At 40.1% G+C, this 16,917-nt stretch overlaps 1 protein-coding gene across 2 annotated transcripts in view; it reads left to right on the forward strand.

Moving 5' to 3' along the window:
• Positions 1 to 1,487: 1,487 nt before the first annotated feature.
• The window catches only part of VTI1B (vesicle transport through interaction with t-SNAREs 1B), a 49,997-nt gene continuing 34,567 nt past the window's right edge, over positions 1,488 to 16,917 (forward strand). Inside the window, exon 1 of one of the 2 annotated variants that reach the window (XR_010731380.1) lies at positions 1,488 to 1,764. Coding sequence is in view for 1 of the 2 variants with exons in the window: in XM_066277476.1 (XP_066133573.1) it covers positions 1,650 to 1,764 (115 nt within the window). In the remaining variant the exon portion in view is untranslated. The remainder of the gene's footprint in view (positions 1,765 to 16,917) is intronic. The other variant, XM_066277476.1, reaches the window with a different exon arrangement.

A 16,917-nucleotide genomic window follows, 5' to 3' on the forward strand; every position in this document is an offset into this window, starting at 1 on the left:
TGTGATTTGCTTGGAACAACAATTGTATATTTACTTTGGTGGGGGAAAGAGTAAAAGGACCACAGTCTTCTCATATTTGTAAATTAATAATCTTTTGTTGAACTTGTTTTGACCTGTAAACTATATATTTAGAAGTGATCGTTTTGTGGAAAAATTAGATAGCTTTTGATAACAGTGCAGTGGAATAACTGAATTAATATTTTACTTAATTTATATTGAACTGTCAAGGACAAATAAAAAGTTTTGATTATTTACCATGTTTTAATTTACCAGAATAAAAAGTATAAGAATTAAAGGAAAGTTTAAAGTCAACAGATGAAAACAATTAAATGAATGTTTAATTAGAGTCAAATGAAGAAAACACTTCATTATTATGGTTATGCAATCATTTCCCATTCTAAGGATAATTTGTCCCAGAGTCTAGCTACATACAGTACACTCTTGATTGAAATACCATTAACTTCAGTTGTGTGATAATTTGATCATTCACCCATCTTCTACTTTTCTTTTCCGATGCTATTCAAAAATTACTTTTGCCATCCCAGGTTATTTACCTTTCCTTTTTGTTCTTGTCCCTTCATATAACACTGCTATGTGACTTTACAGTACACTGCCACTAACAAGCTCAGACTTTGCTAGCTCTCTACGCTTAATAATAGGAGCTCAGCGAGTTTGAATCAATGGTTAGCGAACTAAATCTAGTAAAAAGAAGGGTCCAGAGATATAAGTCACCAAATCATTCCCTCCTGGACAGACATACATCTTTTAATATGTGTGAGCAGTTTTTAAGTATTGGGCTGTCAAGCAAATATTTCAAAATGTGCAAACCATATCAGTGAAAATAGGAATTCCCTTCCACTGAGCCATGAAAGCCCATAGAGTGCAGGAAAGGACTCTGTAATTGTTAACGTTACACTGGGAATGCGACTTGAAACCGGGTCCCCGTTGCTCACCACTTTATGAATTACCGAAGCACAAGCTTTTATTCAACAACGTATGCCCAGACCCCTGCACTGTGACAATGCTTAATATTAACACACACCTGCTGCATGAACGAAAAGCGCTAAGGCCATCCTGGCAGCGAGAGGCGGAGTGTATATTTTGGGGGTAACACTGTCGGGGACCACTTCTGAAAGCAGGTGACTGGTCGCTTGACCTCAGAAAAAGTGAGCGCGTGACCTCCGGTAGGAGCGCCACCCCTGCCGAACTACAGCCCCCGGCATGCACTGCGGCGTCCGCCCTACACCGGGAGGCGGAACTCCGGCGAAGGGCGGCCGCGTTGCCTGTCACGCGCGCCCCCACAGTGTCTTCAGCCGTGGCGCTCTCCCCAAACTCGCAGTGGGTTCTCCCGGAGCTCTGGCACTGAAGATAGCCCGGGCGCTCTGCTGCTCTCACCAGAGTCGCCCGGGCAGCGGCGCCCGCCCGACTTTCCGTCAGGCTTTCGCGCCCGGCGCTCCCGCAGTGACGGGTTGAAAGGGGTGGGCGTTCCGGCTCGGGAGGACCTCGCTGCGGCCCCGGAAGCGTCTCGTCTTGGGCGGCGGTGGCGGTGGTCGCCGGTATGCCCGCCGGGCTGGGCGGCTGACCGCCGGGCTAGGAGAGGGCCCCGAGCCCGGAATTTCGGCGCCCGCTTCTAGAGCGCGGCCTGCGCCATGGCCACCTCCGCCGCCTCCTCCGAGCATTTCGAGAAACTGCACGAGATCTTCCGCGGCCTCCATGAAGATCTACGAGGCGTGCCGGAGCGGCTCCTGGGGACTGGAGGGACAGGTGAGGCGGGGGCGGGCTGAGCCCGGGGAGCCCCGCGGCGCTCCAGGAGGAGAAGCCCCCAGCGTCTCCCCAGCCCCGGGCCCTCTTCTCCCCGGTCCTCCTCTTCGTACACGCCCCCGGAGCTGGCCGAGCCCGGCGCCCACTATGTCGCTGCGACCACTTAGGTCGGTGCTCAGTGCTGAACCTCGGAGCGTCGCTTCCTCCTGTAGCCTTCAGATTTCTCGTCTCATTTTCACTGTGGCAGGAAGAGCGTAGGAGACTTTAAATCTGCGGTCCTGTGTTTCAGGAGAATTGATTGCTTTTGTAGCTGTCTCTGTATTTTTTATTTTTATGCATTTAAATGGTGGTTCTCAAGAGAGGTGAACAGTTTTCACCAGACTTGGCAAAGGATCCGTAGCGCCAAAAGAACCCAAATTTAGTAAATCATAGCTTTTGGCGTTGGTCTTTAAAACCAGGGTTGTGGCGTTTAGGTCTAGTTCTCTTACGAATTTTCTGCTTAGACTGTTTCCTGCCCCATTATTTCAAAATTCAGGTTCCTGCAGAGTTGTCCTGTTAAATCTGTAGGAAACACAGTTCTTGGCCTCATGACGAAATCGGTCTTGATGGCAAGACGGATAAGACTTTTTTTTTAATTGTTTTTACTTAAGGGTCAGAGCTTGAGTGTTAGCTTTGTGAGTTACCCAAGGTCATATGAATTAAGTGACTGGTGAAAATGAAACTCATATGTTTATTTAACTTGTATTTATTGGGAGAAGTTACTGTATGCAGGCGCTGTCCTAGATATTGTTAATATTGCAAATTACAGTGAAAAGACTTACAAGTTCCCTTATTTTTTATTTATTCATTATAGAGAGGGAAGAAAGGGGAAGAGAGAGAAAGAGAGAGAGAGAGAAGGAGGGAGGAGCAAGAAGCATCAGTTCCCATGTGTGCCTTGACTAGGCAAGCCCAGGGCAGGCAAGCCCAGGGTTTTGAACCGGCTACCTCAGCGTTTCCAGGTTGACGCTTTATCCACTGCGCCACCACAGGTCAGGCCCAAGTTCCCATTTTAATGGGTTGATGATGATATATAAATACTAGGGGGATGTGTTAAGGGCAACACAGGCATACTTCATTTTATTGCAGTTCCCCTTTTGCACTTGACAGATGTTGTGTTTTTAACAAATTTAAGACAAGACTCACGACCTGCAAAACGGATGCGACTCACTTTATTGTGGTCCTCTGGAACCCAACCCGCAAAATCTCCAAGGTTTGCCTGTACAGGAAAATAAAGCAGGGCAAAGGAATGGCTGCTGTGAAAGCCCTCTTTGAAGAGATGGCATTTGAGCAGAGATTTGAATAAAGGGAGTAAACCATGTAAAAATCTGGGAGAAGTGAGAGTCAGGAGGACGGAACAGTGCTGCAAAGATCCTTAAGCAGAAATGAACTTGGTATGTTCTAGGAAGAGCAAGAAGGCCAGTTATTGGTGGAAGGAGCAAAGGAAATAGTGGTAGGAGATGAAGCTAGAAAGAAGTAGGTAGGGCCAGATGGAGTGGTGTGGTGCCTTGTAGACCACGGAAAAGGTTTGCATCTTTTTCTGAATGAGATGGGATGTAGTTAAAGGACATTGAACAAGAGAGTGATGGGATCTGATTTACATGGTTGAAAATATGTACTGTTTTTAAAGCCTAGTGTGCAGAATTAAATTTTGCAGTACTCATTTCTGTAAGGCTAAATAATGCATCCTGTTTGAAAAATAGAAAAGTTATTATATTCACCTTTGTCATCTTTTTTCTCATTTCTGCAAAGAGTACAATCAAAACTATGTGAATTTCTACCCAAGCACAAAATACTCTTAGCATAAGTTGCTGGTTAACGGACTTAGTTGTTTAATGGGTAAATAAATATAATATACACATATCCCCAGATTATGATAAGCATTTCACAACTTGGCTGACCTGTGGTGGCACAGTGGATAGAGCATCAACCTGAGGTCACCAGTTCGAAACCCCGGGCTTGCCTGGTCAAGGCATGTACCAGAATGAAGCAATTATGATCTTGCTCCCTCTCTCTGTGAAATCAACAACAACAAAAAAAAAATCTTAAAAAGAAAAAACTTTCAACAACTTTCTATCTCAATGAATATTTCTTGCATAAATTGAATTTAATTAAGCAGACACCTGGGGCCTCATCTTTGAATCCTTATTTCTAGTTTCAGGACTACTTCATCAGCTCTCCAGAGTTTTAATCTCCATTAGGAATTACAGGACTATTAGGCTTAGGTGCTGTAATTGAATTCGGTCATTGGTTTCAACAAACATTTTTGAGAATTCTTATGTTTCAGTCACTGTATTGGGCCCTGAAGAGTTCCAACAGTTCTTGCCTTAAATGTGAATTGAGAGGCAATATAGTTGTATGTTTAACAGCAATGATTCTAGAACCAGACTGGCTGGGTTCAAATCCTAGATCCACCTGTTAATAGCTGTGTGACCTTGAACAACTTACTTTAACCTATTTAGTTTCCCCTGCAAAATGAGAACAAATCATAGTATTTACTTCGTAGGGGATTTATGAGAATTAAATAAGTTAATGTATGTAAAGCTCTTAAGGATACTGACTGACAGTAGTAAGAGCAATTAGCCATTGATACTATTATGTAGGAAACTGGATATTTTATTTAAACAAAACATAGGAACACGAGCTCTATATACAGCTACTCTTACCTTGCTTTATTTTCCCATTTTTTCTAGAACACTTATCTTCTAACATACTAGGCACTTTACATGTTTATGATGATTATAGTGTATTATTTGCCTTTCTTTCACTAGCACAGTGGTTTTCAAATTGTGGTCCCTGAACCAGCAGCATCAACATAATGGAAACTTGTTAGAAGTGCAAATTCTTGGGTTAATCAGTCATTAATTATTCATTATCTATTGTACTTAAACAACAGTATGTTTTACCAGCACTCCAGGGGATTTCTGATTCATGTTAATTTTGAAAGTCTCTGAGCTAGAACATAAGCTATATATTTTCTCCACAATATTGCCAACACTTGTCATTTCTTGACTTTTTTTTTTTTTAATTTTTATTTATTGAATTTAGTGAGAGAGGAAGGAAGGGGGGGGGGAGAGAAAAAGAAACATTGATCTGCTCCTGTATATGTGCCCTGAGACCGGGAAATTGAGCGGCAGCCTCTGCTTCGGAATGATGCTCCAACCAACCAAGCTATCCAGCCAGGGCATTTCTTGCCTTTTAGAATAGCCATTCTAACAGGTGTGAGGCGATACTCATCAGGTCTTACGTTCAAGTCTTTTTTTTTTCTTCTTCTTTTTTTTTTTTTTTTTTCTGCATTTTTCTGCAGCTGGAAATGGGGAGGCAGTCAGACAGACTCCCGCATTCAGACCGGGATCCACCCGGCATGCCCACCAGAGGGAGATGCATTGCCCCTCTGGGGCATTGCTCTGTTGCATCCAGAGCCATTCTAGCACCTGAGGCAGAGGCCACAGAGCTATCCTCAGGGCAAACTTTGCTCCAATGGAGCCTCAGCTGCGGGAGGGGAAGAGAGAGACAGAGAGGAAGGAGAGGGGGAGGGGTGGAGAAGCAGATGGGCGCTTCTCCTTTGTGCCCTGGCCGGGAATTGAACCCGGGACTCCTGCACGCCGCCAGGTCGACGCTCTACCACTGAGCCAACCGGCCAGGGCCACGTTCAAGTCTTTAATCCATTTTGAGTTACTTTTTGTGTGTTGTATAAGATAGTAAGTAGTCCAGTTTCATTCTGTTGTATGTGGCTGTCAAGATTTCCCACCATCATTTATTGAAGAAGCTGTCCTTTTTGGTGAGATGATAGAAAAAATATATATACAGTATTGGTCTCTGTCTCTAGTTCCTGGCACAGAGCTGCTAAAACCCTAGTAATTTCCTAAATAGTAACACTAGGAGCATCCTATTCTAATATTTGGTCTTTGTTCTGGTTCCTGACACAGGGCTCCTAAAACCATTGTAAGTTCCTAGTAATAAGAGCACTAGAAGCATCTGTTCTAATGAGGCAACCCTGGGTGGGCTCTTAGGTGGCTCTTGGATGGGGGCTGATCACCAGAAAGACCAACCCATGATTAGCAGCAGGATATTCAGCCTTGCTCCCTACTTCTTTGGACTTAAAAATTGATCATGCCTATGTGAGGAGGCCTCATAAAATCCCAACGTGATGGGATCCAGAGAGTTTCCAGGTGGGTGAACACATTCACACTGGGAGGGTGATGCACCCCAACTCCTTGGGGACAAAAGCTCCTGTGCTTGAGACCTTCCCAGACCTTGTCCTGTGTGTCTCTTCATTTGGCTGTTCATCTATATCCTTTATCATACTATTTAATGAACTGATAACCTAAGTAAATGTTTTTCTGCATTTTGTGAGCTGTTCTAGCAAATTAATCCCACTTGAGGAGAGGGTCCTGGGAACCTTCAAGTTTATCACCAAATTGGGCAGAAGTTTGTGGGTAACCTTGGGGCTACTTGCAGTTGGCATTTAAAGGGGGCAGGGAGAGACAGTCATATGGAACTGAGCCCTTAACCTATGGAATCTGATGCTATCTCTGGATAGTACCAGAATTTAGTTGAGTTGTAGGAGACTCCGATGGTGTCACAGTTCTTGGTGTAGGGGAAACCCCCTACGTATTTGGTCACCAGAAGTGAAGTGTTCTGTGTGAGTAGCAAAGGAGACACACAGGAAAGAAACACAGGAGGAAGGACTGGGTTTTTTTCCCCTATACAGGAGATAAAGACATAGGAGGGGAAAGACTGGGTTTTCCTAATATGTACCTATCTCCATTGTATAGTCTTGGTTCCTCATAAAATGTGGGTTAACCCGTATATGTGGGTTATTTCTGGTCTTTCTGTTCTGTTGATCTTTGTGTCTGTTTTATGCCAGTATCATACTGTTTTGATTACTATCACTTTGTAATGTAGTAGTTTGAAGTCAGGAAGTGTGATAACTCCACTTTTCTTCTTTCGCAAAATTGTTTTGGCTAATCAGGGTCTTTTGTGGTTCCACACAAATTTTCGTTCTGTTTCATTCTACAGATTACATTGAATCTGTAGATTGCTTTGGATAGTATGGGCATTTTAACAGTACTAATTTTTCCAGTCCATGAGCATGGAATATCTTTCCACCTACTGGTGTCTGTCAGTTTCTTTCACCAGTGTTTTATAGTTTTCAGAGTACAGGACTGACCTCCTAAGGTCAAAGTTAAATTTATTTCTAGGTATTTTACTCTTTTTGATGCAACTATAAATATCATTGTTTTCTTAATTTCTCTTTGTGATAGTTTGTTATTAGTGTATAGAAATATAACACATTTTGTATATAGATACTCCTCAACTTATGATGGGTTATGCTCCAACTAGAAAGCCCGGCGGTCATACGAAATGACCGCTGTTCTAGATATTATAAATTGTAATTAAAATGATTTGTGCAAAGGTGTCTGCTAATTCAAACTCAATTACCCAGGGCAGGCGGCGAGGATGCCCCTTTGCTTAGTGCCCCACGGGATTTCCCCCTTCTACTTGCTTAATTGCTTAAAGTAGAGTGCAATGAAGGAAACCACTGGCGGTACATTTCTTAAGAGCCACCTCTAGCTCAATAAATAAAGGTGATTTAAATAATAAAATGTTAATTCACATGTCAAAGATCTCTTTGTACACAACATTTCTTGTGTAGATCTTTCCATCATTTTTAAGCTCGCCTTGCAGAGGACCATAAATTATTTTTAATTTTACGTCCGTTCTGTAGCAAATGGGTTAATGTCTTGAAATAATTCCCCCATTTCATTAAGTCAGGTCTCAGGAACTCTTTTATTCCATTCTAAATGTGCCGAACTGGCTTCTGAGGGATCAAGTATATATAATTGAGCAAACTTTCTTTTCCCGTCAGAAGGATGCAAAGTTCCAGTTTGATGGTAAACTTGACCATGAAGTCGAAAGCAATAAAGTCCTGGTCCAGGCAAGTCAATTGTTTTGTTTCCCATGGACGCAAAAGCAAATGAACTATTAATGGATCGAATGCTATCCATGTACTGTTTGCTATTTGGATGCTGATTAGTCAATAATTTATTCAAGAGTGGTGGATAATTCTCAATTAGTGGAACTACAATGTTTCCGTACTTGCAACATTGAGAAAATCCTTTCTTGCCACAGTCAAATCGATTAGTTTCTAACTTGAAGTTTAAGGACTGACAGTGTTCACATTTAATATTCATGTCACCAGAGGAATACTCAAAAATTAAAGTTTCTCCGTTTGAAACTGTTTTAATCCTTTTTGCGTTTCTGTCAGCATTACTCTGTCATTTTTTTGCATTTCTCTCCTGCCTTTGTTCAAGGGACTCATTTTGTCGAGACAGGCTTTTTTGTCTTGCATCTGAGGCAAGCCTTGTTTCTCTATGCTCATCAGTCTCATTTTGCTGAGAAAGACGCATTTGCTCTGCAACTGAAGCAAGCCTTGTCTTTCTCTGCTCAGTGGTTTCTTTTTGTCGAGAAAGCCATTTTTGTGCAGCTTTAGCTCCTTTTCTCTCCTCTTCAGTGCTGTATTTTCTAGGAGGCATTCTTAAAAGAAATTACGTTAAGACGTAGTTTTTATGTAAAACAGATGATTGCCAATGCAAACAAATGTTCACCTTCCCCCTGACATGCTCAATTTGCGTTCAGCCATGGCAACTTCACCCCATTGGCTAGTACAGTTACGTAAGCAACCAATAAGCTATCGGCGACAAACAGACACTTAAGCCGCATATAATAAAGATAAAACACATTGTGGGTTGAAAATATAAGTCGAAAATGCCTTTAATACACCTAATCTACCAAACATCATAACCTAGTCTAGCCTACCTTAAATGTGCTCAGAACAGTTACATTGTCCTACAGTTGGGTACAATCATCTTGTTGTCACTGCCCAGAGTCATAAGGGTATGTTGTACCATATTATCGCTAACCCAAGAAAGAATCAAAATTCAAAGTGCAGTTTCTGAGTGCATATCACTTTCACACCATCATAAAGGTGGAAGTTGGTAAACTGATCCATCTTAAGTTGGGAACCATGTGTAGATTTTTGTATCCTATCACTGAACTGAATTCATTTATTCTAAAAGTTTTTTTTTTGGAGTATTTAGGGTTTCCTACTTATAATGTCATCTGCAAATAGTTACCGTTTTTTACTTCTTCCTTTCTGGTTGAGATGCCTTTTATTTTCTTGACTAATTGTTCTGGTCAGGACTTCCAGTACTATGGTGAGAGTGGGCATCCTGATCTTGGAGGAAAGCTTTCAGCTTTTCACTGTTGAGTATGATGGCAGCTGTGGGCTTGTCTTATGTGGTCTTGATTGTATTGAGATATGTTCCCTTTATATCAGTTTTTAAAAAGTTTTTATCATAAATGAATGTTGAATTTTGTTAAATACTTGTTCTGCATTTATTGAGATAATTGTGATTTTTATCCTTCATTTTGTTAACATGCTTTACCATGATTGATTTGTGAATGTTGAACCATCACTGATTGCATCCCTGGAATAAAATCCCACTTGATCATGATGTGTGATCCTTTTAATGTCTTATTGATTTCAGTTTGCTAATATTTTGTTGAGGACTTTTGCATCTTTGTTCATCAGGGATATTGGCCTGTAGTTTTTTCTTCTGGTGGGGTCCATGTCTGGTTTTGGTACCAGTGTAATGGTGATCACATAAAAGAGTTTGGAAATGTTCCTTCCTCCTCTTGTCATATGCTGTATATTTTGTCTGGCTTACTATTATATACCTAATTCTAGAGCATACTAGGTGCTCCATAAACAGTGGTGGGATTCAGCTGGTTCGCACTGGTTCGGCAGAACCAATACCTAAGTGTTTTTTTTTTAGTTTGGTGAACCGATTGTTAAAATGGCACTTGTAATCAGGGCTCTCTCTAAGGTTGGCACCTGGGCAGCCGCCCAGTGTGTAAATCACAAATTCACATTCCTTACTCTTTTTTAATGTTCATCTGCGCAACAGTGTATTCTAAGCATCCATAGTAATGTTCATTCTGTCCATAGGTGAAAAAAATTGCAAGTGAGGACGCCAATCAAAAAGCAATATGGAAATATCTTAAATAACAGTTTTATTGTTTTTTGTCAGGTATTATTTAAAATATTTTCATTAATATTTTAAAACTCTTATCTAGTTTTGTGTACTTTTATTTTTATTTAAGTATTAAATGCATGAAATAATAAACTACCTTTCAGTATATCTTTTTTTTATACTTAAAATGGCCGTTAGGACAGAGAACTGGTTGTTAAATTATTTGAATCCCACCACTGTCCATAAGTATTATGTTGAAGATTATATATATAAATACTATGGATTGTTGGGAAGAAAATAATACATGATTGGGTTTTGAAAGGAATGTGGTTTTATTTCTACTCTGCCATCTTCCACATTTTTATCACTTTTTAAATGATAACAGACACACAGTATGTCCTATTTTAGAAAGCTTATGTGTCAGTGACGACAACCCATTTCATATGTGATAACACTGGGGAACAATTTTTTTTCATTTTCTGTTGCATGAGGTTTTAGAACTGTTTCTATATATTTCTGCATCGCTGATTCCAAATCTGAAATCCATTTTTTGGTGCATGCTCTAGTTTTTATACAATTTTAATTTCTTTTTATTACAGTTAATGGCATGCATTGGTTTTTAAATTGGAGTTAAAGGGCAAGGACTCTTGGATTGAACATAACCACAAGGCAATTAATGTTTTACAAACATCACTTTTACATAATTGTAGTTGTTTTTAAATGTAAAAAAATTATTATCTGATAAAAACATCCTCTTATTTTGTTTTAAGATTGAATCATGGCTTCTTTGAGTAGGTGTAAATGTAAGAATAGTCCTGACACCTTCTATTATATATGTGGCTGTTACACACTTCAATGTCAAAGGCGCAATATTTCATCATTTGTGACACGTGCATATATTGCCTATTTTTAAGTTCCCCTTGGCGATCAAGACAAGAATTGGGCCCCTCATATTGTGTGTCATAATTGTGAGGAAATGCTTTGTGACTGGACAAAAGGAAAATGCAAAGGAATGCCTTTTGGTATTCCCATGGTTTGGCGTGAACCTAAGGACCACAGCAGTGACTGTTATTTCTGTCTGATCCATACAAAGGGCATCGGCAAGAAAAAATGGCATATGATCACATATCCTAATATTCCTTCAGCAATATGACCTATCCCACACTCTGAGACACTCCCGGTTCCAGTTTTCAATGGTTTTATTTCTTTTAAGGATGAAGAAAGTGAACATGGTAATCAAGTGTATTTTGATAAGATGCATGAGGAAATGGTTGTAGAATCTGAAGGGTCTTCTTCTGATGCCAAGCAGTCATTAACCCCTGAGTAGTTTAGCCAACCTGAATTGAATGACTTAGTAAGAATGACATAAAAATTGTCCTTGACTTTCTGAAGTATGAGGAGCATAACTGGATCATTTGTGTGGATCTTAAAATGGTAAATTTCCTGCTAGGACAACAAAGAGGTTTCAGGAAGTATCCTTGCTTTCTGTGTTTGTGGGACAGCCGAGCTCAGGACAAACACAGGACACAGAAGGAGTGGCCGAAACATGAAGCTCTGGAAATAGGGATGCAAAATACTGTGAATGAATCTGTAGTTAATCAAGACAGGATCGTTTTCCCTCCACTTCACATCAAACTTGGCTCAATGAAGCAGTTTGTTCAGGCTTTGAATAGAGAAAGTGAATGTTTTCAACATATTATTTCTGCTTTTCCTATCTTGTATTTTGAGAAGATAAAAACAGGTATATTCAATGGACCTCAAATTCTAACCCTCATATGTGACAAAGAATTTGCCAGGAAGATGAATAAGAAGAATGCATGCAGCATGGCAGTCTTTTGTGGCAGTTACAAAGAACTTCCTTGGCAACAAAACAGAAAACTATGAACTTCTGGTTCAAAGGATGCTGTTGGCTTTCCATGACATTGGATGTAACATGAGCGTTAAGATTCACTTCCTGAACAGTCACCTTGATAAGTGTCCCAAAAATCTTGGAGCTGATAGTGATGAGCAGACTACTGCTGGAGCATCAAACGAGATTGTCCTTAAGTACACAAATGCAAGAGTTACAAATACAAATTTTTGCCTGAATAGAATTTAAATGTTTTTTGCAAATTTTATGATTAAAATAAGTGTTTTAATATGTTCTGTTTCAAAATTGTAGACAAATTCTGATGCAGTCATATCTTTTAATGTATTAATGCAGTGGTCCCCAACCCCCGGGCCACAGACCGGTACCAGTCCGTGGGCCATTTGGTACCGGTCCACAGAGAAAGAATAAATAACTTACATTATTTTCATTTTATTTATATTTAAGTCTGAATGATGTTTTATTTTTAAAAAATGACCAGATTCCCTCTGTTACATCTGTCTAAGACTCACTCTTCACGCTTGTCTCGGTCACGTAATACATTTATCCGTCCCACCCTAAAGGCCGGTCCATGAAAATATTTTCTGACATTAAACCGGTCCGTGGCCCAAAAAAAGTTGGGGACCACTGTATTAATGTATTTACTGCATTATATAAAGTATTATATTTTCACAAAGATAATGCCCAAGAAGACATTCTACTTCATAATGTTAAACTAAATGTTGAAAATTTTATAATAAGATAAAAATTTAAAACCTTGAATTGCAAAAAAACTATAGCTTACAGAGGAAAACTAATGTCAGATTTGAGACCAGCACACTTGAATTAGGTAAGAACAAGTGTTTTGTTCCCCAGTGTAATTATTAATCTGTTTCCTATCATTTTAATATTACTATCCATGGTCATAATTTCTAGTCTTAGTTTTTCAGCATCTGGAAAGGTCTTTCCAAATACTTTAGAGTGTGGTAAATTCATACCCAATTAATACAGTGTGTCTGTGGTCATGATTTTTGGTTTTGGTTTTGTAGCACTAGAAGGCATTCTTTTACATGTCTTATGAGTATTTTAAAATTATTGCAAGTTTTTTATTTTATTTCATTTAAATTTCAATATCTATACATGAGACCTCATTATTTTGTGAACCCAAAAATATAATCACAATGTAGGACCCTATGTAGCAGATTGGTAAAAACTACAGAATTTTAATTTTTCCAACACTTCATATTCTTCAGTACATTTTATTTTTGCTCTTAGTTCTTCCTGCTTAAGGATTTACTTTAAAAAAACAATGGTGGTTACTCTTTGTTGAACCCTTAATATACCTGGTATTTGCTAAATGCTTGTTGTGTATATTGTCTCTTTTCACCCTTTCAGACCACTTTGTGAGGTCAGTGCTGTTGTGTTTCCTATTTGCAGATGAGTAAACAGGCTTAGATCTGATGCTTTTAACTTCTACATGGTATGAGATGAGGTAAATCAGTGTACAAAAAGAGAATGTAGGTCTTAGAAATGCCACAGTGGGGCGCCAAAAGCAAATCAGTCGCATATTTTAAAGATCCTGGTGAAAACAAGTTACTTCCACAGCTCTAATGGGCCAAGGATAGTCATTCTTGAGCTGGTAATTCAAACCTCCTATAAGGAAGAGAGGCTGTCACCTTGTTGAACATTAAGGTAGGCTTCCTCTGGCTGAGTTCAGAGCTGAATATCATACTTGACGTATATTTTATTCAGTATGCAGACCTGCTGTTTTGTGGGTGATTACAGGGTTAGCTCTCAAAATCAGGTAGAGAGTGGAGTATTCCAGCTCCAAAAAGACTGAGAACAGAATCATGCAGGGAAGTTAGTTACCTTGCCCCTACTCCCTCTTATTTTTACATTTTGAATCATTCTAGAATTTGCCTCAACACAGATTTTTATATCCTTTAACGAAGGATGTAGGAAAGGATTTTATGACTAACAGAGTTGTAAAAAGATCTGAGCTAGGAAGGGAAGGCACTCATATAGACTACTTCATACTGTCTTGTCTGGCTTGGATCAGGAGTGAGTGGCTTGAATTGGAGAAAGGCCTATTCAGAAGAGTGGTGACACTCAGCACTTTTGTGACAAACTGATACCTCTCCGTGGAAGTAACCATTTTTGATTGCAGATATTATTTTACTTCCGGTGGCTGGAAACACAGCCCACTCAGGGATAACAGCTGCTTTGGTGCTTCTTTCATCAAAGTGGTCAAGGTGCAGACCATTTGCCATGGCTGAATTTTCTCCTTTTTATTTTGTTTTTTTAAAGCAACAGACCCTGGCTTTTGTGAGTGGTGTGGAGTGAGAAATGGTTCACCTGGAGTGCCTTGTGTATATTGGGGACGTCACATGATAAATGAGGCGTAACAAAGAGTGTATTGTCAGGTTTAAAGTTCTAGAATTTATGGGACCTATAAAAGAAAGTAAAATTTCATTTTCTAGAGGAGCTTGATCTCAAGTGAAACTATAGAATGTACACATCCAGAATGATTTATAATCACTTATTGAAGCAGTAATAAAAAAAAGTTAACAAATTGTCCTGAACCATTATGGTTTCACAAGTGAATTTTACCAAACATTCAAAGAAAAACTAACACCTGTCCTTCTCAAACTATTCCAAAAAATTCAAGAGGAGGGAAGACGCCCAAGTTAATTTTATGAAGCCAGCAATTATGAAAAAAAAGTTATAATTACTTAAAAAGCAGCAGACAACTGTCATGCTAAATGCTCTTGTGATTAACATAAGTATAAATCCATATAAAGCACTGTAGTAGTATTACATCTTATATTGGATTGGCTTTAAAAGGCAAGGGTTTTTTGTTTTGTTTTCAGAGACAGAGAGAGTCAGAGGGATAGATAGGGACAGACAGACAGGAATGGAGAGAGATGAGAAGCATCAGTCATTAGTTTTTCGTTGCGACACCTTAGTTGTTCATTGATTGCTTTCTCATATGTGCCTTGACCGCGGGCCTTCAGCAGACTGAGTGACCCCTTGATCAAGCCAGCGACCTTTGGTCCAAGCTGGTGAACTTTGCTCAAACCAGATGAACCCACGCTCCAGCTGGTGACCTCGGGGTCTCAAACCTGGGTCCTCTGCATCCCAGTCCGACGCTCTATCCACTGCGCCACCGCCTGGTCAGGCCTAAAAGGCAAGGTTTAAGGGTAAACAATTACCCAGGAAAATATTAGGACAGTTTGAATACCCACATGCTGTCCCTCCATAAGCCCAACTCAAGCCAGTTCTTTGGCATTGGAAAAGATTGCTCTTTCTTCAGTTGATGGAAGTGTTGGCTTGTATTTAGGAGTCACATTGAATGAAGAATACACAGCCTTGAAAGACTCGCCCCTGCCTGACCTGTGGTGGCGCAGTGGATAAAGAAAGTGTAACCTGAAATGCTGAGGTTACCAGTTCAAAGCGCCCAGTTTGCCTGGTCAGGGCACAAATGAGAAGCAACTACTGTGAGTTGATGCTTCCTACTTCCCTCCCCTACCCCTACCCCCCAAATCAATAACTAAAATCTTTAAAAGTACATATAAATACTTTTTTTAAGAAAAGGACTGTGGCCTGACCAGGCAGTGGCACAGTGGATAGAGCTTCGTACTGGGATGCGGAAGACCCAGGTTTGAGACTGCGAGGTCACCAGCTTGAGCGCGGGCTCATCTGGTTTGAGCAAAGCTCACCAGCTTGGACCCAAGGTCACTGGCTTGAGCAAGGGGTCACTCGGTCTGCTGTAGCCCCATGGTCAAGGCACATATGAGAAAGCAATCAATGAACAACTGAAGTGCCACAACGAAAAACTAATGGTTGATGCTTCTCATCTCTCTCTGTTCCTGTCTCTCTGTCCCTATCTATCCCTCTCTCTGACTCTCTCTCTCTCTGTAAAAAAAAAGAAAGAAAGTAAAAGAACTGTGGCCCCATGCATGCTACAGCATGGATGAACTTCAAAGATATGACAAATGAAATAAGCTAGATGCAAAGCGACAAATATTGTGTGAGTCCTCTCATGAAGTGCGTGAGGTAGTCTAATTCATAGACAGAAAGTAGAATGGTGGTTACCAGAGTCTGGGGTAGGGGAAAAGGGGAGTTAGTGTTTAATGACTGTGGTTTTCATTTGGGATGATGAAAAGGTTCTGGAGATGCATAGTAGTGATGGTTGTACAAGGTGAATGTACTTAATGCTATTTAACTGTAGACTTAAAAATGGTCAAAATGGCAAATTATATATATAATGTATATGTAGATTGTGAAGGTAATTCTAAATGTTCAAAAAACATTATAAGCAGTGGTGACTTTGGGGTAATAAGTAGATTATGTGTAGATTTCCAAGGCGAACATTCATTTGAATGTATACATTAAAAATTAAGCTCCTCATACATTGGGCTAATTTTTGCTTCTAATATATAAAGGGATGATGTACCGCACTGTATAGCCAAGGAAGGTTAAGTCCCAAGGAGAGGAAAAGCATTACCCAAGCTTACATGTTAACTCAAGCCTAAAGCTGGGACCAGAACTTGATCTCCTTTACACACCAGCAGTTCTCCCCTGTACTAATGTTTACCAAGGGACAGCGGGCCAGGACTCCCTTCATCATTTTTGCTATATCCAACTACCATTTTTACTATTAATCATTTTCTTTAAATCATCTTATTTCATATAAAATACATTTATTTAATACATGAAGAGATTTAAAAGGAAAATTTGTATCACTACTTTAAATGGAAAAATCTGAGCCATGGCCAGTTGACTCAGTGGTAAAGCATCAGCCAGTGTGTTTCATTCCCAGTCAGGGCACAGAGGAGAAGCAACCATCTGCTTTTCTTCCTCTCCCCCTTCTCCTGTCCTGCAGCCATGGCTTGATTGATTAGAGCACATTGACCCCAGGTGCTGAGGATGACTCCATGGAGCCTCTGCCTCAGGTGCTAAAAATAGCTTCATTGCAAGCATTGGCCCTCGACAGGTCACCTGGTGTATCCCAGTCAGGGCACATGTGGGGGGAATCTGTCTATCTCCCCTCCTCTCACTTAAATAAAAAAATATGTAGATATACATTAAATGGAAAATCTGTGGAAATATCTAAATGATCAGAAAAAATACAGGGAAGGCAAAATTCTGTTTTAGCCCTGGCCAGATAGCACAGTTGGTTAGCATCATCCTGACCCACAGAGGTTGCTGGTTCAATCCCCGGTCAGGGCACAT

This window comes from Saccopteryx bilineata, chromosome 4 (genome assembly GCF_036850765.1).
Source record: "Saccopteryx bilineata isolate mSacBil1 chromosome 4, mSacBil1_pri_phased_curated, whole genome shotgun sequence".
Classification (NCBI taxonomy): Eukaryota; Metazoa; Chordata; class Mammalia; order Chiroptera; family Emballonuridae; genus Saccopteryx; species Saccopteryx bilineata.